Source organism: Adiantum capillus-veneris, chromosome 2, assembly GCF_014529385.1.
Source record: "Adiantum capillus-veneris isolate H3 chromosome 2, ASM1452938v2, whole genome shotgun sequence".
Classification (NCBI taxonomy): domain Eukaryota; kingdom Viridiplantae; phylum Streptophyta; class Polypodiopsida; order Polypodiales; family Pteridaceae; genus Adiantum; species Adiantum capillus-veneris.
In genome coordinates this window covers 180,627,550-180,652,536 of record NC_140932.1, presented here as the reverse complement: position 1 = coordinate 180,652,536, position 24,987 = coordinate 180,627,550, and the positions used below count along the sequence as shown (strand labels likewise).

General features: G+C 40.3%; 1 protein-coding gene across 1 annotated transcript; it reads right to left on the bottom strand.

Annotated features, from left to right (window-relative positions):
* Positions 1–15,277: 15,277 nt before the first annotated feature.
* On the bottom strand, positions 15,278–18,393 carry LOC147464175 (cytokinin hydroxylase-like). The gene is made up of 3 exons (XM_086482734.1): positions 18,371–18,393; positions 16,540–16,978; positions 15,278–15,873 (listed from the first exon to the last, which is right to left on the bottom strand). Exons 1-3 carry the CDS (start codon positions 18,391–18,393, stop codon positions 15,442–15,444), a joined length of 894 nt encoding a protein of 297 aa, XP_086338860.1. The 3' UTR covers positions 15,278–15,441.
* Positions 18,394–24,987: the final 6,594 nt, after the last annotated feature.

Below are 24,987 nucleotides of genomic sequence, written 5' to 3'. Positions count from 1 at the left end.
CTGAAATTCTTAATTACCTAGGCTAAGTATTTAAATTTTAGAGCCAGTTCCCATAGAACAAGTAAGGTGTTATCCCTAAAATTGCTATGTCTTAAAGAAAATCTAACCCCTCATACAAGAGGGATTGTTCAGTGATTCCAATCTGTCATCTTGATTATTATGGCACTCTCGGACATTAGTTCTTTTCTCCAAGTTGTCAATTAATTAGTGAGTATAAAATGGCCCCGGTAAAGAGAACTCGCTTCGTTGGTACCCACGACGGCGAGGCGGGAACAAGAAACGTGAATGGAAAAAGGAAAAGCTCCCATGGACGACCAAGTACCGGCCATCTCACGGTCCATTGACGAGGAAGTGGAGAATGTAGGTCACATTTTCATTCAAGTTGTTTAATTTAACATTGCATATGATAAGTTAGGAAAGAGCATATCCCTAACATGTAGGACAAATCCGACGGAAACCTCGGCATTTTAATTCAATTGTATATTAAAGTCTAAGTAGGAAAGAATGGTTGATAGATATATTCTTTGAAATAGGAAAGAATGTCTGCTAGGGAAAATTTAGCTCGGCATGTTCATTCTAATTCCAATGTTGAACTAGTCCTGATCCCCCTACTGATCACAGGGGTCGGCTCGCGACGATTTCGCAGTAGCTAGAGTTACTGCTTAGGGCCTCTACCCATGAGTTGCTTTCTATGCAGTGGGAACCCACGTCTTGCTTTCTATATAGTGGGAATGTCCATGTCGTGTTTTTTATGCGGTCGACATACCTAGTTGTATGGGCAGCTAGGCGACAACGGGAGGACTAAACTCTCGCTGGAGGGGGGATGTTGTACCTCCAAAACATTGGAATTTTAATGAATAAGTTTGAGTAGAATTTTTACTAGAATTACTGTCTTGGTGCCGCTTTGCAATATTGATTGAAGGGCTGTCTTAACGAACCTTGTGATTCGGAATCTAAACAAGGAACTTTTATGTTGAACAACCATTGTGGTAGTAATTAGGATACACAAGAAAGTGTGAGTGTGGGATGGAAAGTGGGGAATTAACTGAGGTTGTGAATGCCTATGAGTGGGGTGGTCCCGATTGGTCGGGAACTCTCCGTCCCCATAGTGTTTAAATCGACACTAGTATTACTCATTGTCCCTAGAGTGGCGAAGTCTCAAGTGTACGTGCCTCTGAAACATGGGGAAAAAGGCTAGATAAGTTAAACATGCTTCCCCTGCGAGGTGGAGCTAGATCTCGTTGCTGGTAGGCTCGAACTCGACTCACTTTGTGATGAGAGATCGTTTGCGAGATGAACCCTGAACCACTTTGTTTGCTTCCGCTATAGATCTAGTGGCCACCAGGTTTACCATCAGATCCACCGTTTGAGACGGCGGGGTGGGGACCTCACACCTGGTATCAGAGCCAAGGTTAGGTTAGACTGAGAAATAAAGTCGTATAGTTTAAATATTTAAAGGAACTAAGGGTATATAGGTATCTGATCCGAATTCCTTGCATTGGTTTTGCAGGAAGACCCCGTGCTAGAATATAGAAAGTTCCATGTGTTTGAGCTTATTTACGAACAAGCTCGACGATCCCCAGTTTACCAATTCAGGCGAGATGTCATGGAGATGTTTCTAAAGGCTCATACACCGCACTCCACTCGCATCGATCAAAATGGGGGCTTGACTGGACACTTGCAGGAGGGGTTTACTATATCAACGCTCGAAAGCTAGGATGCCTGGCTACCGATTTGAAGAAGATACGTTGGGGAGAAGAATTGAGGGTGTTGCAGATATTCTACTTGCTACCTACACGAATGGACCTGACTGTCTCTGACAACACCAATCAAACCCTCAACGAGTGGCTTTTGGAGAAGGTCACCAATGTAATCCCAACAAACATAGTTAGAACTTTTGGAGTACGTGGAAGGATGAACAGAGGGCAAGGGCATGAAGTTACCGCTAGAGTGAATGCCGCAGTGGTACAACCAACTGTAGGTGATGAAGCAGTGGAGAGAGCAACCTTGCATGCTGCAATTGACAACCCCAATGGTTGCGAGCAATACGAAGTCATTCATACGCCACGATCTCTCAGAGGTGAACAAGTTAACTTCCTTATAGATTGTGGTAGCACTCTTTCATTTCTTTCACCCAGATACATGAGGAAGCTAAAGCTAGACAAGTATCCAACAAGCAAGCTAGTTGTAGAGTTAGCAAACGGCAAAAAATCGACTTTGATTTAGGGGGACACCCAACCTCTGCCCAATTTCGAACCCTACTCTTAGGATTCTTTGATGGGATACTAGGGATGGACTGGTTAAAGCAAAATAAGGCCCACATCCATTGTGCACAAGGGAACTTTACCTTTACAGATAACTTGGGTAATGAAGTCTTAATCCAGGGGGAAAATGGGAGACCTAGGGCTACTCTAGTTAAGGCCAGCAAACTTTTGAAGGGATTGAGAAAGGGGCAGCAAATTTATGCGATAAAGCTCAACAAGGTGGACCAATCAGATACCTCACTTTGACCAAATTGGTTGAGGGAGTATGATGATGTATTCCCTGAAGACCTCACCAATCTTCCTCCACATAGAGAGGTAGATCATGAGATTGAGACTATCCCTGGATGTGAATCTATCTCAAAAAGACCTTATAAAATGTCACTTCCAGAGGCCATCGAACTCAAGGAACAACTAAGGCAACTCATTGAGCAAGGATTCATTCGACCCAGTACTTCTCCTTGGGGTGCACCAGTTCTTTTTCAGAAGAAGAAGGATGGAACCTTAAGGCGATGCATAGATTACCGTGGACTGAACCAGATAACTGTCAAAAATAAGTATCCAATTCCAAGCATTGACGAACTCTTGCACAGGCTCCATGGTGCCAAAATGTTTACAAAGATTGATCTAACGTAGTACCATATCAGGATCAAGGAATCAGATATTCCAAAGACAGCTTTCAAGACTAGGTATGGACCCTACGAATTCACAGTAATGTCTTTTGGTCTAACAAATGCTCCTGCAAGCTTCAATCGACTTATGCAGGATATTTTCAGACCTTATCTGGATGATTTTGTCCTGGTTTTCTTTGATGACATTTTGATCTATTCTAAGAACGAGGCAGATCATGAAGAACATGTTCGTAATGTATGATCTTTTTGAGAACACCAACTTTACGCTAAAGCGAGCAAGTGTACCTTCTGCTCACCTAAGGTCATTATCTTGGATTTGTCATATCGGCCGAAGGGATTTCAATGGACCCAGATAAAGTCAAGGATATCATTGATTGGCCTCAACCATCTACCGTCAGCGAAGTAAGAGGATTTCTTGGGATAACGGATGGTACAGGATTTTTGTCAATGACTATGCACGTATTGCTGCGCCTTTAACGGAACTCCTGAAGAAAGGAATGAGGATCAAATGGAAGACCGAGCATGAGTTTAGTTTTGCTAAGCTAAAAGAATTCTTGGTCTCGGCTCCTATCTTAAAGCTTCTCGTTTTCAGTAAAGAATTTGAAGTAGCGACCGATGCTAGCAAGTTTGCCTTAGGCGGAGTTCTTACTCAAGAAGGAAGACCGGTGGCGTATACTTCACGAAAGTTGAGGGATCATGAGAAGAATTATCCTACTCATGATTTGGAACTATTAGCGGTTATTCATGCGCTGAAGTTATGGAGACATTATCTTCTCGGGCGCAAGTTGCAGCTAGTAACAGACCACAAGAGCTTAAAATGGATTTTTATTCAACCTGTTCTCAATATGCGACAACGGTGATGGATAGAGCTTTTACAAGAATATGACCTTGACATAAAGTATAGACCAGGGAAGAAAAATGCAGTTGTAGATGGACTTAGCCGAAAATCTTTTCTCGGAGCTATCTCTATTCCAAATAACCCTATCTGGGATAAAATCAAAGAAGCATCTTTGGTAGATCCAGAGTACCAATGTATAGCATCAATAGTCCAGAAAAATAAGATGCCTGAAGCTAAGGATTACTCTCTTATGGAAGGGTGTCTTTACTACAGACATAGACTCTGTGTACCCAGAGACCCAGCTCTAAAGAAGGCTATTCTGTATGAAGCACACGATAGCCCTACATCTGGACATCCAGGCTATGCTAAGACTCTTCATGCTGTCAGGAGGAGTTATTTTTGGTCTTGAATGAAAGGAGACATACTTCGCTATGTGAGGCAATGTCTTTCTTGTCAACGGATAAAAGCTGAAAGGATCAAGTTACCAGGGCAACTTCAACCTCTTGACATACCCCAGATGTCACGTGACATATCCCAACCCTATGTGTCCGTGGGCAAGCTACACCACAGCAGGGTTCAGTCAGTTTAGTCAAGTCTAGATTAGCAGTGATCTGGCACTTTTGTGAGTCTATTCGTAGACCGTACATGCCCAGTCACTTAGCATAGATGCATATCCGCCGGTTTCACACAGCATGATCATCTGAATTCCCATCAAAATCCATTAGCATCAGTTAGGGAAATTTTCCAGTGCATTTAGCCTATATTTCCTATTTATTGGTATTTTCACTTATTATTTTTAAGTGACTTTCCAACAAAAGTAGGTAGGCCAAATTTGCTAAGTTAATCTATAAGAAAACCCAAGTTAGCACTTTCTGGCAGAAGAGGCAGCAAGAGCTTCCCGCTCAACAGGCAACTTCTCAGCGGTACCCTCCCTCAGCATCAGATCCATCGCCATCACCACCCCTCCCTTGGCGTTTTTCATAGGATCAGTCTCGTCTTGAAGCTCCCCCCTTCTGGCGACAGTTCCCCTTGAACATCAGCCCTATCCTCGATGTTTTCCCACGACAGAATCACCTCAGCCTTCAACATTTTTGTCATAGCCTTGCAGCGTTTTACTAACGCTAGGCCTTTGCATCAGATTAGCCGATTTCAGCCCTTCCAGAGCAGCGTTATTCAATAGGTGTTCCTCAGCTTGGGCATCGTTTTCAGCAGGTGCAATTCAGTATAAAAACGTAGCTTAGCAGACACAACACTTCAGCGTTTTTGTCTCTAGCATGACCCCCGACACAAACAATCATTTTCAGCCAGTAAAGCAACAAGAAAAATAGTCATTTTCAACCTCAAAACAGCCACCGAATTCAGCCCATAGAAGATCACAGTTTCCATCCACACGAAGTCGTCGTCCCATTGCATATGCATTGTACACCTTTGTGCAATCAAAGTTAGACCACTCTCGCCGACAAGAGTGGGGCCTTCGGAGGAGGGTTTTACAACCTCTCAGTGTCGTATCTCTTCTCTCTTCTTCTCTCAGTCTCATTCACTTGCACGCACAATATCCACTCACTTTGTTCCTGACCACAACACTCTACAAGACGGAAAGCTCTCTCTTTCCCTAAAGAACTAAACAGAACCTTGAGCAATAAAGATCACTAATCTTGAGAAAATACAACATTCATTCCGCTGCACCTAACATTGGTATCAGAGCTTTGGAAGTGTTCTGCATTACTCGAGGAAAGAACCACAAGAATTTTTTTGCTTGTTGCAATCGCACGAACCCAAGTTTACTTGGGCGTGGCGATTCTTAATCGTGTTTTGTTAAAGTGTGACAGGAATCCCAAGAAAGAAGGGCTTGTCCAGCCTCCCCTTGTGTCTTTTTTTACTCATTGAGAGCGGACCGTGCACTTAGCACGGCCGACCAATCGACGTGAGGTGGGAAAAAGCAACCTTGGTGTGAGCGCAAGGCCGCCAAGGGGTGCGTCCGCAGAAAAGGGTAGAACTCGGGTGAAGAGAAGATCCTTCTCCAACGCGATTTGCAAGCGAAAGAAAACCTCAAGACCCTCAAGAACTCAAGAACCTCAAGAATCCAAGACCCTCAAGAATCAAGAACCTCAAGAACCCAAGTTCCTCGCGAGCTTAAGACCCCAAGATCATAGTGCATGGTCGTCACCCGAAGCGGAATGGATACTTCGCATACAGGTGATGAGCATGAGAGAGGCGACGGAGACTCGTCCCCACCCGAAGATGATTTCTTCAACCCTCCCCCTTCGCCATCTACGCCAGACCCTGTGGAGTCAATGATGAAGCAAATGATGGCCATGATGGATAGACAAGAAGACAAGCGCCTTGCTTTAAAACGCGAGCGCTACGCAAGAAAAGAAACAAAAGAACTAAGGAAGGAAGAAGCGGCAGCACGAAACGCAGCATTGGAGGCCGATCGTGCCGCTCATAGGTTGGCTTTGGAGATCGAGCGTGAAGTTCATAGATTGGCTTTGGAGGCCGAGCTTGAAGTTCGACGAGAGCTATGCACTCAAGAATTGATTGCCCAAGCCCTAGCCTCGAAGACCGAACCACCCAAAGATCGTGGGAGCTCGTCAAGTGGCGCAAGCCACGACGCGGTTTCCAACCATCCAGTTACAGAAAAGTTGATTTTCAGTAAGTATGATGGTAAGATGGATGCTACTATTATTCATTCTTGGTTGCATCAATTTAATGCTTATTTTGCGACAACTAAGAAGACAAGCAATAGCAAAGTTTTGATGGCAGCTATGTACCTTGCCGGTGATGCCATTAATTAGTACCACACATGGCAAGAGGCACAGCTAGTTGCGCACCTAGAGGCAGCCGACGATTTCACGCCCCTCTCTTTTAGTTGGGCTGATTTCCAAGACAAGCTCAAGGCGCGGTTCATGCCACCTTAGTACCTTGCACGATTGAAGGACGATTGGCGTGCTCTCAAGCAAAGTGGTATGCCGGTTATGTCTTTTTCTAATCGTATTTTGCAGCTAGGTACCCAACTACGCATGTCGGATGATGAGCGCAAAGAGGCTTTACTCTTTGGATTGGACGAGTATATCAAGTACGATGTCAAGGTATTCGATCCAATCGATCTCAACAAGGCGGTAGCGATTGCTCTCGCACACGAGATGAAGCTCAACAAAAGTACCTCGCAGACTTCTCAGAACCCGCAGAACGGTAAGAATGGTAAGAATGATAACTCTTCTAACCAATCTACCAACAGTATCTCATCAAAGAATTCTTTCAATGAGTCTCAGGGTAAGGCTAACACAACTGCTAAACCTAAGCTTACTCCAGATGAAAAGGTAGCACAAGGAATTGTAGGAGGATACATCACTTCAGAAGAACAAAGCACTTATTCTAAGGAAGGTCGTTGTTTTCATTGTCACATTAAGGGTCACATAAAACGAACATGTCCTAAGCTTGAATCGAATGAATCTAAAGAACCCACAGCACCCACTACATCTATCAATGCAATGAATGATAACACTGGTGTGCCCAAAGTTTCTCAGGACCCTCCCATTGATGATTCTCTCATTAAATGTTATGGTCGCACATTGGGGCACCGTTTTGTCATATTTTTTGACCCAGGTAGTATGCATGATGTGATCATATCCTCTCTTGTTGAGAGAGCCCGCCTCGAAGTTAGTCCGAGATCTCCTATCGAGATCTCTGGCTTTCGTCCTAGTATGGACGCTCTCGTCATGAAGGAGTGCCTTGATGTGTTGTTTGCAATTCAACAGGCTGCCTTCACTAGAAGATTTGTTGTTTCTCCTATCTCAGGATGTGATATGATTTTAGGCATGAAATGGTTTTGTGAATTGAACCCTCTCGTTGATTGGGAGGCTAACACTTTAACTCTCAATGACAAAAGTGATTCTCATACTGTCTTTCATGGAGAGGAGATTTTTCCTTCTCCATCTCTCATTTCTAATATGCAGGACAAGATTGAAAGGATTCGGGATAAGGAGATTCTCTCTGTCTCTCTTTCTCCACAGCATGACACACAGGACTTTCATGATTATGAGAAGCATGATGATTTCTATGAAAAAGACAAGCCTGATGAATTGCATGAAGATGATGTGATTGTTCACAAGGATGATGTGTTAGTTGATGATGTTCCTAGCGAAGCTAACCTCGTTGAAGATTCGATCAATCACCAAGAATCGATCTTGGATTTCGAGGTCCACAAATCCCCCCAAGAAGATTCGATAGATCCCGAAGAAGCGATCTTGGCTCTCGAGCCTTGGTCCAAAGAACCATCACAGGAAGTATTATGTGTTCGCATGATTGATACGCACGCATTGTTCGAGTGTTTCATTCGTGAAGGTTTCCTGTATTTTAGTCAGCATCGTTATGTGATTCCTTTTCCTAGACATGACATATTGTATGTTGAGCACGTTTCTCTCATGGATGAACACGAACGTATGCAGATTGTTCATGGAAAGGTGAAAAGTTTGTATGTAAGGAAGTCGCATTCCATGTCTCTTCCTTGGCATGACACAGTTTTCGAAAGAGCACATGATTGTATGAGTACCACACATGGGCATTTCCATTGTGATTTGCCACAATTGATTGATTTCGATCAAACGGAAAAGATTTGAGCGCATTGTTTGCATGTGTTTGATGAACGGTTTTTCACTGCGTCTCTAGATTCATCTACATTGCATACACAGTCTTTAGAGAAGACTATTTTTTTCCTTCACTTTACATGGAATGGGTATGTTCATGGTTTTGTGTTGGAGATGGTTTCAGGAATTTTCAGCCATGGAGATTCTTGAAGACGAAAGAAGCAGGACTCTAGACGAATTTGAAGCAAGAAAGGAGATTTAGAAGACTTTGTGTCTCTTTCGGCACGGCCCAAAGAAGCAAGCATTGCAGACCTTTATGAAGTTCAAGTACCACACGATCCACACAGCAGAGTGGGCCGGCGAAGAGTCCCTTCCAGGATTCCGGATGCTTTTGGCGATCTCCCTCGATGCCATACAATTCAGTACCAGTATCTCACTTTGAAAAGGAGGGGATGTCACATGACACATCCCAACCCTATGTGTCCGTGGACAAGCTACACCACAGCAGGGTTCAATCAGTTCAGTCAAGTCTAGATTAGCAGTGATCTGGCACTTTTGTGAGTCTATTCATAGACCGTGCATGCCCAGTCACTTAGCATAGATGCATATCCTCCGGTTGCACACAGCATGATCATCGGAATTCCCATCAGAATCCATTAGCATCAGTTAGGAAAATTTTCCAGTGCATTTAGCCTATTTTCCTATTTATTGGTATTTAGAATTATTATTTTTAAGTGAATTTCCAACAAAAGTAGGTAGGGAAATTTTTCTAAGTTAATATATAAGCAAACCCAAGTTAGCACTTTCTAGCAGAAGAGGTAGCAAGAGCTTCCTGCTCAACAGGCAACTTCTCAGTAGTACCCTCCTCAGCATCAGATACATCGCCATCACCTCCCCTCCCTTGGCGTTTTTCATAGCATCAGCCTCGTCTTGAAGGTTCCCCCTTCTGGCGGCAGTTCCCCTTGCAGATCAGCCATATCCTCGGTGTTTTCCCCCGACAAAATCACCTCAGCCTTCAGCATTTTTGTCACAACCTTGCAGCGTTTTACTAACGCTAGGCCTTTGCATCAAATTAGCCGATTTAACCCCTTCCAGACCAGCGTTTTTCAGCAGGTTTTCCTCAGCTTGGGCAGCATTTTCAACAGGTGCAATTCAGTATAAAAACGTAGCTTAGCAGACACAGCACTTCAGCGTTTTTGTCTCTAGCATGACCCGCGACACAAACAATCATTTTCAGCCAGTAAAGCAACAAGAAAAATAGTCATTTTCAGCCTCGAAACAGCCACCGAATTCAGCCCATAGAAGACAACAGTTTCCAGCCACGAAGTCGTCGTCGTCGTCGTCGTCATCGGCATAGCCCCATTGCATCAGTCCATTGCATACGCATTGTAGACCTTTGTGCAATCAAAGTTAGACCACTCTCGCCGACGAGAGTGGGGCCTTCGGAGGAGGGTTTTACAACCTCTCGGTGTCGTATCTCTTCTCTCTCCTTCTCTAAGTCTCATTCACTTGCACACACAATATCCACTCACTTTATTCGTGACCACAACACTCTACAAGACGGAAAGATCTCTCTTTACCTAAAGAACTAAACGGAACCTTGAGCAATAAAGATCACTAATCTTGAGAAAATACAACATTCATTCCGCTGCACCTAACACTGGATGAAATGGGAATGCATCAGTATGGACGTTGTTAGAGGATTACCTTCTACAAGAGGTTATGACTCTGTTTTTGTGGTTGTTGATATGCTCACAAAAGTGGCTTATCTAATACCTGTAAAGACAACCTTTACTGCTTCGGATATTAGCCGGGTATTCATTAAGGAGATTTTTAGGTTACATGGTTTACCCAAGCGTATCGTCAGTGATAGAGATACCAAGTTTACATCAAAATTTTGGACTTCGCTTTTCCAATCTATTGGGTCACAATTAGCCTTCAGTACAACGTATCATCCGCAGACAGATGGGCAGACTGAAAGAGTTAATCAAGTTATTGAGGACATTCTCAGGGCCTATTGTTCGCAAGAGCCAAAGAAGTGGTTACAATATCTTCCTTTGGTAGAATATGCTTATAATTCTTCCGAACACAGAAGCATTGGAATGTCACCCTTTAAAGCTCTTTATGGACAGGACTGTTTAGCACCATTGAACTTCTCGAATCCAACCATCAGGATAGAAGCCTCTAGGAAGATGTTAGAAGATATGGAAGCTTAGACTAGAGCTTTTCGCCAAGACATTCGGGCAGCTCAGGATAGACAAAAGCACCTTGCAGATAAGAACCGTTCGGAAAGAACTTTCAAAGAAGGAGAAAGGTTTTTCTGCGAGTCCGACCGAAGAAAATCAACTTATCACTAGGCAGATACAAGAAGCTAAGCCCAAGGTATTGTGGACCATTCGAGATCGTTAAGGTTGTGAGTGACCAGGCCTACAAGCTAAAGTTACCTACAAACTTGAAGGTTCATGATGTATTCCACGTCAGCTTACTCAAACCCTACATCCCTAATCCTGATCAACTCTTGGATTCAAATCAGATAGTCATGCCAGCACAAGGAGTTCTCGAGCTCCAACTGGACTATGTACTCGAAACAAGGGAAAGGAAGTTACGCAACAGAACAATCACGTAGCATCTAGTAAAGTGGAAGGATTACCCAGAAGAAGATGCAACTTGGGAGGACGAACCAACGCTCATAAAAGATTACCCAAACACATTCTTGAAATGAGGACATCTCAAATTCTTCACGTTGGGGAGGTTGTAAAGTCTCTGACCCCGAACAGAAAGAGCACCATTGTACCATGGAATGAACATAATGAAAAAAGTTACTATTTTTGATAGTTTTTCAAATTCTGACAGTGCCATGATGTTTAGAATGTTCTAAAGCTTCAAAATGTGAATTGAAATAATTTTTGTGAAAATTTTTCAAAAATAGTAAGTTTTTGGTCACCCGATCCGTTTAGTTTTGACCGTCTCGAAAAACTACACCCGTACCCCGAATTTGAAAAAAATACATTTTCGGACCTCGAGGGTTGCTAAATATGGCAGGTATTCGGACAGATACACCTTAGTTAGAACTTAGTATAGCAATTTACGACATTAAAATCCGACTCGTATGGCCCGTTTTAGCCTAAAACCAAAATTTCCTAAGATTGTGCGTGGAGGCACCGGGGGTCGAGGCTGTGTGGGAACAGGTCCCAGGCCACTCAGAGCTTGCTTTAGTAGCTAGGGGGCGCCCTCTCTTCTTTTGGGAGTTGTGGGAGAGTTTCCATGCTTGAGAGTGAGTGTGAGAGTCAGTTACACTAGCTAACTGGAAACTTGGTAGGCATGTAACTGGACTTGCCATGCATAAGTGGAGTAGCTCTCAGATGCAAATAGCAAGCCAGGTCGATTTTCAGCATGGAGAGGCCTATTAAGAGTGTGCTCACACACACACACACACACACACACACACACACACACACACTTGCACACACACCTTGGGGAGATGCTGCCGGCACACATAGTTTTTGGAGAAGAAGCAAAGGAGGGAAGTGCTACCCAATTTTCATCTTGAGAACTCCATTGGATAAGAAATTCGAGTAGATTTTTCAACCCCTAATCACGGTAATATCGATTTAATTTATGTTTTGCTGCAAATCTCTCCATCATTCTCTTAATTCCTCAACTATTATGCTTAATCATAGCTATATTTCTTAATAGCTGCTCTCTAATTCTCCATATCATTATTCTATTACATAATCATCATCCAATAGTTAATTATGCAAGCCATTAATCTCTCCTAATCATAGATAAATGCATGATTAGTAAGAAGAAATCTCCCGCTAGTAATGATGTGGATTTGGTCAATTTCATTCTATTACCACACAATATTGGAGTAACTAAGTTGGATTCAATTTATTCATAGATTAGGATGTAATTAAGGAATATTAATCCGTCATTAATCCACTAGGAAGGGAATATCCTCTCACCTATGCATATGATGATTTTACATTTCTCTACTTACTTTAGCAAGGTGATTAAGCATGTCTAATTCACCTCTCTAGTAATATAATTAGTAAAAATCTGAAATTCTTAATTACCTAAGCTAAGTATTTAAATTTTAGAGCCAGTTCCCATAGAACAAGTAAGGTGTTATCCCTAAAATTGCTATGTCTTAAAGAAAATCTAACCCCTCGTACAAGAGTGATTGTTCAGTGATTCTAATCTGTCATCTTGATTGTTATGGTACTCTCGGACATTAGTTCTTTTCTCCAAGTTGTCAATTAATTAGTGAGTATAAAATGACCCCGGTTAAGAGAACTCGCTTCGGTGGTACCCACGACCGCGAGGCGGGAAGAAGCAACGTGAATGGTAAAGGAAAAGCTCCCATGGACGACCAAGTACCGGCCATCTCACGGGCCATTGACGAGGAAGTAGGAGGTAGGTCACATTTTCATTCAAGTTGTTTAATTTAACATTGCATATGATAAGTTAGGCATATCCCTAACATGTAGGACAAATCCGACGGAAACCTCGGCATTTTAATTCAATTGTATATTAAAGTCTAAGTAGGAAAGAACGGTTGATGGATATACTGTTTGAAATAGGAAAGAATGTCTGCTAGGAAAAATTTAGCTCGGCATGTTCTATTTCCAATGTTGAACTAGTCCTGATCGCGTTGCTAGTAGGCTCGAACTCAACTCACTTTGTGATGAGAGATCGTCCGCTAGATGAACCCTGAACCACTTTGTTTGCTTCCACTATAGATCTAGTGGCCACCAGGTTTACCATCAGATCCGCCGTTTGAGACGGCGGGGTGGGGACCTCACAATATACTGCATATTCTAGTGGTATGGGACACTAGAATAGGTACTATATAGATGACGACATGCATAAATAACGTTGTTTGGTTTAATAATTTATTTATTTTTATTATGAGATGTTTCTAACACAAAATACTAATCACTATCTTTGACCAATATAGTTTGCAAATTCTTATCTTTGCAACTGGAGGATAGTGCTTCCCAACAAAGAGGTATGTAATGGAATTGATATTTTACTACTTATTGTAGCTGACATGTGGAAAAGACTTTACCAATCTAGGCCTATGTAAACGGATATATATTTCATGTACATTCTATTATTCAAGTGCTCTTTTATAAGCTTTGGCCATTTATGACCGGTCGGCCAGTTTGTACTCACTTTGACCATTCAAGAAGTCTATTAAGTAAATACATGCAAGAGAGAAATGGTCACTCTTGCACCGGGAGAGATTGCACTCAGTATCTGCATTATTCTTCATCTCTTCTCTCTCACCGTACTGGTGTGGCACTCCACTCTAAGAGGTGTGTTGTACGCACCCTCTTGCTCTCTTTCCCTCATTGTTCGTATATAGCAACGATTAGTGAGCATAGGTTATTCGTCAGGTATAGAGTTTTATCAATTATGGCTTGCATTATGTTGTTTTCTTGCTATTTTGCAGGGCCTTCCACGCCTTCGTTTGTAGCAAGTCTAGGGGTGCTCGAAGATCAAGACCACCGGGTAATAATCTGGTTTTTGATTTGTCAATGCCTATATATTAGGGTTTGACATAAGTTTGTTATTGAAATCTATTTGAGTTTTTTAAATCTATGTGCGCTATTGTAGTCCAATTGCGTTATTTTACTTCGTTTGTTGAAGACCTTTTGCTGCTAACACTAAGCGGTTATCCCTAAGCGTATAACCTTCAACGATCTAAATACGAAGAAGTCCGTCCTGAGCGGTAAGCGATTAAATACCTAAGCGGTTACCTTTAAGCGGCGAGCCCTAGTAAACTGTTTGAATACCAATTAAACTTACACGACTAGCCCTAAATCGCTAAGTGACTAAATAACAAAACTAGACGAGCCGCGTGTAGGACTAAGCGGGTTCGGCTAAACAATTCAGTACATAAGCAACTAAGCGCTCTAATTAAGCAACGTCTAACCTTCATCGATCTAAATGCGAACCAATCCTAAGCGATGAAACCACTTATTACTTAAACGGTTAGTGTTAAAGGACTAAACCTAATTAATCGAATAGCCTACGATAAGTCTCAATTACAAAAATAGTAATATAATTTTTTAATTTCTAAATTTATTTATACAAAAATAATAAAAATAATTATAAAATAACATAAATCAAAATAAATCTTTCTTTTAATAATAAAATATCGTTATCTTTTTTAGTTGATGATGATTTTTAATTAATATTATTTACAAAATAACCAAAAAGTTTGAATTAAAAAATGTGTGTATGCGTCATATATAGCGTGTTTATATTGCTTAATGTGCATTTTTATTTACTTGCGTGTATGTTTATGTCAATGTATGTGTGTATTTGTGTATGCAACAAAAAAGAATGTTAAAGCACTCACATGCGGCCTATAATTTGAGCAAGAAACAATTGGCAAAATGTTCTCAAACCTGCAAACACACACACACACACTATGTTACACAAAACACGAAAGTAAACAAATCCACAAGGAAACTTGAAAAGAAGCTTACCTTGTTGATGGGGAGCAGCATACAAGTGAAAATCTCAACTCCAACAAATCGTGAGGCAGCAGATCTGCAGAAAGTGAGGAGGAGGAGGGTAAGAGAGGAAGAGAAGAAAGGCGCAAAATACGCAAGAGAAACTTGCGGTTCTATTTTTGCAGGATTCACCGATGTAGATGTCAGTATGTGTATCGGTACAAGCGTCGGTATACGCACCGGTATAGACATCGACTTGCACATCGGTGTGCACTGTTTACACGTCAAAAATCTGAATTTTTTTTAATAAAAAAACCTTGATTTTCCTCTAGATTTATCTACACATATATCCGACGCCCGCCATTGTCGACGTCAATAATCTGACGTCAAAATTTAAGTGATCTCTTGTAGTGTGCTCAATATATCATTTATATCAATTAGTGCTGGATCAGATTGTTCCCTTTCAAAGGCCCTTGGTGCTTTCACACGGTCATGCTCAATAAGTGAAAATTGTATAATTGCATGTCCATTGTATTTGTACAAAGTATGGCCACTAGCTACAAATTGCTTTCTCTAAGGATGTATAGCTTTAGTGTATAGATTGATGCCTCTCAAGTCATGTTCAACAATTAATAGTTTTGACAAGATTTAATGTTATCACGGTCTAAAATGTCGAAGAATGATAGGCACACCATGCTTAGGTTGCAAGGTGAGGATACAAATAGGAGCATGTCTATACGAAGGAGAGAGATGAAATGTGAATTGTGAAAGGAGCATGCAAAGAACAATCTTAGCCTCCATCATTGCAAAGTTTTGTCCAACACAATTTCGAGGTCCAAAAGAGAAGGGCATAAAGGCCATTGGATTTTTGCAAGCTTTCACTACTCCCTCTGAAAAACGCTCCGGCTTGAACTCATCAGCATCCTCTCCCCATATGGTCTTGTCATGGTGGATTGCAAGCACAGGTACCCACACCGATAACCCCTTTGGAATTTCAAGATCTCCAACCTTTATACTTGAGAAAGCCTCTCTTGCAAGAAGTGTGGCAGGCGTGTAAAGTCGTAGGGACTCCAATAGAATCATACCTAACTGCACATAAAAATACACTATGTTAGAAACTTTCTTGACCTCTATTAAAAACTTTGAGAAGCTTTGAGATACTCTTTCTTGAACCTGATAACACTCACCTGCTTCAAACAAAGTAGATATGTCCTCCAACTTACATCCCAGGTTATGTTTATACTCAATTAGCTCGATGAAACACAAGACTATTTTAGAAACACATTAGGTCATAACTTATAGGACCACAGCCATGTACTAGTACATGAGAAGAACTCTCTATGTATTTACTGTTATATATACAATATCAAATATCTATGACGTCCACTACTTTTTGTTTTCGAGCTTTCAAAAATAGATCTTGAGGTCTGTTGCATTTTTCTAGTGCTCTCCAAGAGGGAGGCATTTTTCTAGTGCTCTCCACGAGGGAGGCCCCCTTTCCAAATCCTCCAAAGGAAAACTTTATGCTTGAAAGCTAAGAAGACTCTCTCTCTCTCTCTCTCTCTCTCGACATTTTGTAAGTTCGAGTTGTCGAATAGATCTTGAGGTCTGTTGCATTTTGAGCTGTGTGTGTGTGTGTGTGTGTGTGAGAGAGAGAGAGAGAGAGAGAGAGAGAGAGAGAGAGAGAGAGAGAGAGAGAGAGAGAGAGAGAGAGAGAGAGAGAGAGAGAGAGAGAGAGAGAGAGACAGTGCTTACCACTTTAAGCCTGCTAAGCATGTCGAAGTCGGGCATGTCGCCATGCTGGTGCAGGAAGAGCAGAGCCTCCTGGCGGGCACGATGCTGCCAAGTGGGGCTGGAGGCCAGGAGCATGAACGTCCATGTCAGCAACAGCCACGTCGTCTCGTGGCCGGTGAAGAAGAAAGTCTTGCATTTGTCCATTAGCTGCCGAGAGGTATACATCCGGCCCAGCTGCTGACGCTGACGACGCTGGCCGCGCAGTGGAGGCGCAGCTTCTAGCTTGGCCGCTTCCATCTCTGCCAGCATCAGCCCTAACAGGTCCTGCCCATAATAATCATTCTTCTGCTGCCCATCCTCATCATCAATATGTCCTGCCATGGCTTGCAGTGCTGCTGCCCGACGACCCTCGATGATTTCCATGAACAGCGACTCCACCTCCTCCTTCAGCTTCCGTATCCTGCACATATAAAATATAGCATAGCATTCTCTATTCATCCAAACACACACACACACACACACACACACACACACACACACACACACACACACACACACACAACTTGTTTGGAAAAACGGTTCATGCGAAAGATCAAAATAGGACAATTAAAACATTCAAACCCCGACGTATATATTACAAGAAGTTTTGGACAATTTCCCACATTGTGATTTATCTCAACATCATGAGCTTCTCTAAGGCTGAAGGTGTGAGGGAGGCGCCGGATACTTAGCTAGGTATGATTGGGGCAAGGGACCACCGGTCCGGTGTGGGGCCGGTGGTCCCCTACCCCCACTCGTACCTAACTAGGTATGCGGTCCTCGTCACTATATGGCACGGTTCTAGGCTAGAGGGGATCTAGGGCTCAAATTTGAAGGCGCGAGGCAGCTTTAATCTCCGCCGTCGGATCATAAAGTGAACTAGGGGTGAACTGGGGATGGGTGAACTAGGGGTGCTTAAACTAGGGGTGACTAGGGGCGGATAAGCTAGGGGTGGGTGAACTAGGGGTGCTTAAACTAGGGTGTGATCATGTGTCATGCCAACATGGACATCGACACGCGCTAGCGTGGTGATAGAGCATTTGTGTGACAACCGAGACGTTCGAGGTTCGACCCACACCCCGCGAGGCAGGTGAACTAGGGGTAAACTAAACGGGGGTGAACTAAGAGTGAACTTGGGGCGCCATTTTTGCCCCGACTTCACCCCTAGTTTACCCCCTAGTTCACCCCTAATTCACTGCGTGATCCGACGGCCGAGATTAAAGCCACCTCACGTCCCCAAACTTGGGCCCTAGATCCCCTCTGGCCTAGAACCGTGCCATATAGTGACGAGGGTATGTATGCGATGCCTCTTGAGCAAAAGCTCATGATGTTATGCATTGTATGAAAAACACTCAGAAAGACCGTTTTCCTACATGAGAAAATATTTAAATCTTCTTGTGATATAATTACTGAAGAACAACTCTCCTACTTCAGTTGTTTCCTAGCTGTGGGTATGACCAATTAGGGTATTAGGGGACAATGATTAGTTAAATGATGTATGACAACCTTCCCAAACCAAGGCACAAGAAGATTCATAAATTTTCATATGTAGGAAAACGGAGTCTTTTACAATGTTTTTCATACAATGCACAACGTCATGAGCTTCTGCTCGAGAGGCACTGCATACCTAGCTAGGTACGATTGGGGGTAGGGAGGTCGGGGACCACCCCCCCCCCCCCCCCCCCCCCCACCAAACAGGGCCAACGGTCCCCTGTCCCCAATCGTATTAAGCTAGGTATGCAGTGCCTCGATCCCTCACCGAAGCTCATGATGTTGAGGTAAGTCACATTGTAGGAATTATTGCGAGGGTCACACGCCCCAAATCTCTAGTGCCATCGCCTAGACATTTACTGGCCATCATGGATGTAATTGAAGCTCACTAATTTATCTAGTTGTAGTTGAAACTTATTAATTGATCGCTCACAAAATACTACTAGGACGTTCTCAAATTTATTAGGAAGCAAAGATATAACATTTTTTTAGCTTCTAGTCCACAAACAGAAAAGGCTTATGTGAAGCTAAACTGAGTTTAATTGGAGTCAAGGCATCATGTACAACGTGTACAATGAGGGTGCCAAGTTGCAGAGTTCAATCTACATTAGAGACAAGACTACAATGTTTTACTAGATGCCTTTGCCTCTTTGTACAGAGGCATTTTCATGTTTGATTGTAGTCAGAAGCATCATGTGCAATGTTGAATGTGTAAGTTGCAGCATTCAATCCACATCGAAGCAGTGTTCGGGAAAAATCATTTTTCCAAACATACAAATTTCCTTTCCTTGAGTTTGCCAAGATGAAGTTTTAGAAAATTAGTGGTATTTTTTGGGGTTTTACACTATTTTTCTCTATTTTGGGCCAGAATTTTTCCTTTTCCCCTTGCCATCAACCGGCATTATTGAAATTGAAAACGGCACGATATTAAGCTGAGACACATTTTTCCCGAACATTGCATCGAGGCATTATAGATCAATGCTTTTTTATGCTAATTGGTGGACAATTAGTTTTTCAACCATGCACAAGCATAAAGCATGCGAAAAAATTTAACGGCATTAAATAGGTTAATACTCTGAGTTTGACAACTCTAGAGGAGATAGAGTATTTTAATTGCCCAAGCACATGAGGCACCCTACCAACTAAATCTATCAAATCACATACATTAGACCTTGGCCATCAGAAAATCTTTGCTTGGGAATTTTATTCTAATGTATTTATTATTTTTACTATATTCATTCACATGTATTTACTATTTTTAGTGTGTTTACAACATTTCAAATCTCTGAAAACTTAAATCCACAAATTAATTATATATTAGTGCAAGTTTTTTATTTTGGTATAGAACATAACACAAATTAATAATTATGTGAGGATATCTTTACAAGTTTTAGGAAACAACCTCACCCCTAAGTGGGTTTGTGGTTATATTCAAACACTCTCCAAATTACATTACATTAAATGCAGTTATGAAAGCTATTGTGCATAAATGATTAATTTGCACAAAAATCAAAGAGTACATTCAAGCTAGCATGTTTATTGTCATGCCGTCAGCACTAAGTAACACCCACATTTATTAAGGAGCGGTAAAGGGATCCACAATGGGGAAGTTCACGCACGAAAGCCAAGGTGATTGCAACCACACAAACTATTTAAAATCTAAACTCGGACACGAATTAAACCTCAAAAACCTGGGTAGCTTGCGTTAACTCATAATATAACCTCATAAAAATGTGAGGGGTTACACAACGTGCACGCGGGTGAGTTGGTCAGCCTTGTGACACAAAACCTGATGCGCGAGGTCATGGTTCAAATTTGGGTCGTGAGAGGGTAGTGGAGTTTCCATGCCGCCTTGATTTTTGCGCTCACCAAGTTTAGTGTGCCTCGAGGTCGTCCTTCACTTTCCGCTTGTCGATCCCTTAACCCCCCCTAATAAATGCACGGTCCCACTTAGTGTCAAGGTTGTCCACTTGAGTCTTGAGCCAATTCAATATACTAGGTAAGGAAACTACATTGATGTATCATGTATTGCAAGAACATACTGGGTCTACCCGAGCGTTCATTAATTAATTATACGCTCAGATCCCTACTCCCACTCTTCTCAAACTAAAGCCACAGTTTCCGCCTCCGAATTTGCGTCGGTTCCCATGCACGACTTCTCCTGCTTCGCTAGTGCCACTCTTGTTCCCGTCCCAGATAGAAACCTAATTATCAACCTACTCTTAAGACTTTCTCACCCTAGTATCTGCAAAATTTAGTTAGGTTTTTCAAATTCTATAAAAACTTGGTAAGGTCCATGCACTCTAGCAATAGGTCCAAAAAGGGAGCTTGTTTTACATCCCAATAGAGGGAAGCTGATCCCATGGCTTCCCTCTCGCATCCACACCCATACACGTGAACTTGGAAAGGGTGTCCATGGTGCTCGCTTCCTTATCTTACTTGAAGGCAAATTGCATAGACATGACATTTGCTTCAAGTTAAAGAAGAAGATGATGCCCTGCTGTCACCATGCTTGCACTCAACTCAACAATCATCAATGTGGAGTCATGACGTTACAAGAGAGAGTGAGCAACCTCCATCGCACCAATAGTATCGCCAATCCCTAAGGACTAAAGCATATGTGGACATTATCATACAAAAATTTAGTATCGAATGATACGAATACTCTTGTGCATCAAAGACATTCAAGACCATGAAAGACCAAAATTTTCTCTTAGATATGGTCATACGGGACTAAAGCATATGTGGGCATTATCATACAAAAATTTAGTATCCAATGATACGAATACTCTTGTGCATAAAAGACATTCAAGACCATGAAAGACCAGAATCTTCTCTTAGATATGGTCATACTCCTATAGTATTAGAGAAGATAATTTGGTGATGTTCCATACAAACTTTTAATAATAATAACTTTGGACATTAACCCAAATAGTCATGTGAATGAATTGTATATGGGAGTAGAATATCATAATGTTGGCTTGAAAGTTTTTGGTAGAATTCACAAACGCACTCTCTTTTTTACATGTGTCAAAGTATATGTTGTGTCTATAGAGAATCTATTGTTAAGTGAAACCGCAAGACCATACAAAGCTTCTATCCAAGTTCATCCCAAGAAAGCACTTGATAGCTATTCATAAATATTTTCTTCAACAAAGAATATAACGTCTTGGAGGGGGGGTTTTATGTAATCATGTTAATGTATAATGTGAGTTCGAAAGGAGGGGCTTTGAAATGCAAAAAATTTAAATAATTTAACAGAGATACATTAAAATAATGGGTTTTTATTCAATTTTGAAAAACAAAATCTAAAATAAAAAATCATTTTATTCATTCAAACATATTAAAAGAGAGATTATTTTAATACCCCATGAATGCACATTATATAGGGGGTATTGAATGATGAACCTCCGGAGATAACGTCATAGCCACATTAGAGCTAGGTGTAGACATACCAAATGTAAGTATGCTTTTAAGGTGACTTCGATTCACCAAGGGATCTAGGAAAGGGTTGAGACAAAGGAGACAATGGAGATGGCCTAGTTTAATTAAGCATTAGGTATGAAGGCTACCTTGTAAATTCTCTCAACATAAAAATCACTCCTTAAATTAGCCTATATCACATATGTTCAAGAGATTATTAATACCTTTGAATCATGCTTAATTTACACGATGGGTGCACTCTTTCAAGAAACCTTACCCAATTTGATACATACACAAATAAAATAGATACAATCCTTTCCCATTAACCCACTTGATCTAGTACAAATTTGTGGAAATGATACCCTGATATTAAAGCTCTACATGATGAAAAACAACTATATCTTATAGAGTCTTCCTCTTTCACAAAGATTACAATGAAGTCATAGCTTGATAATTTAAGGCTTACCCAAAGATAACTTTTAAGGTATATTCTATCTTCAAAATTTAATTAATAAATATATCTATTCACCCATTTTAAATAATTACAAGTCCTAAAAAGTATCGTATAAAAATACCAATTTTCAATTTTGATTCTTATCTGATATAAAGGGGAGATCAGATTGAATCTTTCATGGATGCTTTGATTCAAGAATAGTAACTTATAAATTGCATGGTGTACAATGAACAATTAGAAGCACTAAGATGACTAAAAAAGCCACAATTCATAGTATCGAAGATAACTACAATTTGCATTCATAGTCATAGGAATCATGTGGTTGAATTAGCTTGGAATGGTAGTTTATCAAACCAAAAAAAGAAACATATCTCAAAAAATGCAAAATAACGTAGCATGGAAACTTAGGAAAAAATAAACTCTTACTAAAATAAAATTTTCTTATCATTAACTTGAAAATAGAAAAGGTAACAAATTTTGAAATGTACAGTGCTTAAAATCCAAGAAATTAATTACTTTAAAATACTACAAGCAAGTCAACTTGACGATCTCAATTGTGGGAGAAAAAGAGAATCAAATGTCAAGTTTATTTATGCTTTAACTTTGTTTAAGAGCAATAGTGAAACCGTTTTGATAGAGCCACATGTCATTCAAAAATTTAATTTTCCTAGATTCAATTTTTGTTTCTAGCGTGTTTACTTCATTCACATTTTCTTTAGTATTCAATAACTTATCATTTATTTATTTGATGGTTCATGAGTCAAAATTTGTAAGGAAATTGTACAAGAAATGATGCAGACATTAAGAATAAGTATAGATTATCATGAAAAATATTGTTCATTTTTCAGCACACATAATTGTTCCACTCGACATTTATGTTCAAAGAATTTAACCTTCATAATTGATAGGAGCTATATATGGGTGAAAGTGTGGTTTGGTGGTAAAAAAGAAGGACCTATTTTACTTATACCAATGAAAAAGTGGGGACTGGTAAAATTTTTGTAGTTTAGGTCAAAACTTTTCGGACCTTATGTTTTTAGATTCTTCTTTTGTAGACCTATCCACTGATATATATTATGATAGGTAGTTTTTCATGTGACATGTAGAAATTGTAACTCATAGATTTGTCAAGGGTGCTGTCAAGGACGGTCCTTTTTGTACCACCAAAGCATGCTTTTAGTCATAGCCGAGAATATCTAGGGTTTTGAAATAAAAAGCTCAAAGAATTTTCTAAGAGGTATAGGCTTGATATGTCACTTGGTGAAAGATATTATTAGGTGATAAGATCTATATATCCTAGAATATCTTTACCTCATACTATAGCTTTATAGGAAAATTTCTAAAATTGCACTAGAAGCCACACAATATAATGACATTTAAACATTTTATTATTGGTTTAATTATCTTATGCATCCTTCATGATGAAATTTTTGTGTTATTGAGTCACATTGTTGACTATAAATTGTCTAAAGAACTTTCAAATTACTTAATTGTTGCTAATATGATTTTGGAAAATCAAGATTGTATGCGAACCCTATGCAAGAAGAGATGGTATATCCACAAAATCACAAACATGGTGACAATCTAAAGATATTTTTTAAAAAATACTACATATACTACATTACAAATATTTGAGAATCAATTTAGAATTTCTATATAATGTATACCAATATCAACCCCAAGATAGGGTTAGAACAAGTGTCTTACTTCCATTGTTGATGGCATATAGAATCTAATGGATACTTATAACAAAATTTATACAAAACACATACATAGAATGTTTTGAAACAATAAATTATCTTTATATTTCCTTAAATCTTTCAAGCTATTGGTCGTAGTAATGCGGTCTTGTTTGTGTAAAGGAAGTTTGTTTGTTTATATCTCTACTGCATGCTTTTATGGTCATATTAAACAAAGGAGTAATCTATAACCACAAGTCGTGGTTTTGATACAACCAATGGTACCAATGTCAAAAAGTTTGTTTACCTTTTAGGGCCTGGTGAATTTTTTTGGTATTTATGCTATAGCTCTAGTTAATTTTGTCAATGAAACCAAAATATTGTATGTACTTCCTTAAGATCTTCATGTTCCATTTAACTGTATATACTACATAGCACCCCTACCCTCCCCATATTTTCCAATTTTGGTGAGAAAGTAGTATATTCTAAATCTCTTGTTATCTAGAAAAAACCTTTTTGTCATGAAATATTGTTAAGAGCTCGAGGGGTTGGGGGGGGGGGGGGGGGGGGGGGGGGGGGGGGGGGGGGGGTTGTCACTATGTATGAAATGTGTATGCCATGTGCATTCAAAGACTATTTTTAAAACTTCTTATCTATATATTGTTGATAAATAAAATACATTCTTATTTATTCATCTTTAGTAAAATTTTCAATTCTATTTTATGATACCCTTTTGTATATGAAATTATGAGAAAATATAAAATTTAATAATCCCTTCCGCTACACTCACATGATAGTCACATGACTATTAAGTGACCTCCCCATGATTGAGAAGATGGTTATTTCCTACCAAAATTTGTGAGAGACTTCAACCTATTTCTAACACATACTAGAATAAATAAATAAAAGCTTTTTATTTTAACTCTTAATGTTTTGATGTTATTATAGACAAGAAAGTATGGTATTGAAATCTTCTAAACAAAATAACTAACCTTTGAAGATTGAGCCAAATCTGGAAGAAGAATGTATGGAAAGTTTTTGAAGCGCACTTAGTTTCAAGAATATAAGCTTTCCTTTCTGGTGGCTGCTACTAAACTCGTTTTTGCAATTATGTCTCCTGCTAATTGACTCATATGTTCACTTATTTCTATTTCCACTCGTTCTTCTTTGGATTCACAAAGCATTTTATTCCAAAGCTTAACCACTTCCAAAGTACATTCCACTATGTGCTCCAACTGGTGCTGGAAAAGACATAAAAGAAAAATAAAATTGCTTAAATTTAATCTCAAAATATCGCTCAAATTTACAAAAGATAAAATTTCTTAAGCAACCTCATTTCACTTTCCAACCTACTAGATTAAGGGAAATTGCTGACGATTTCTA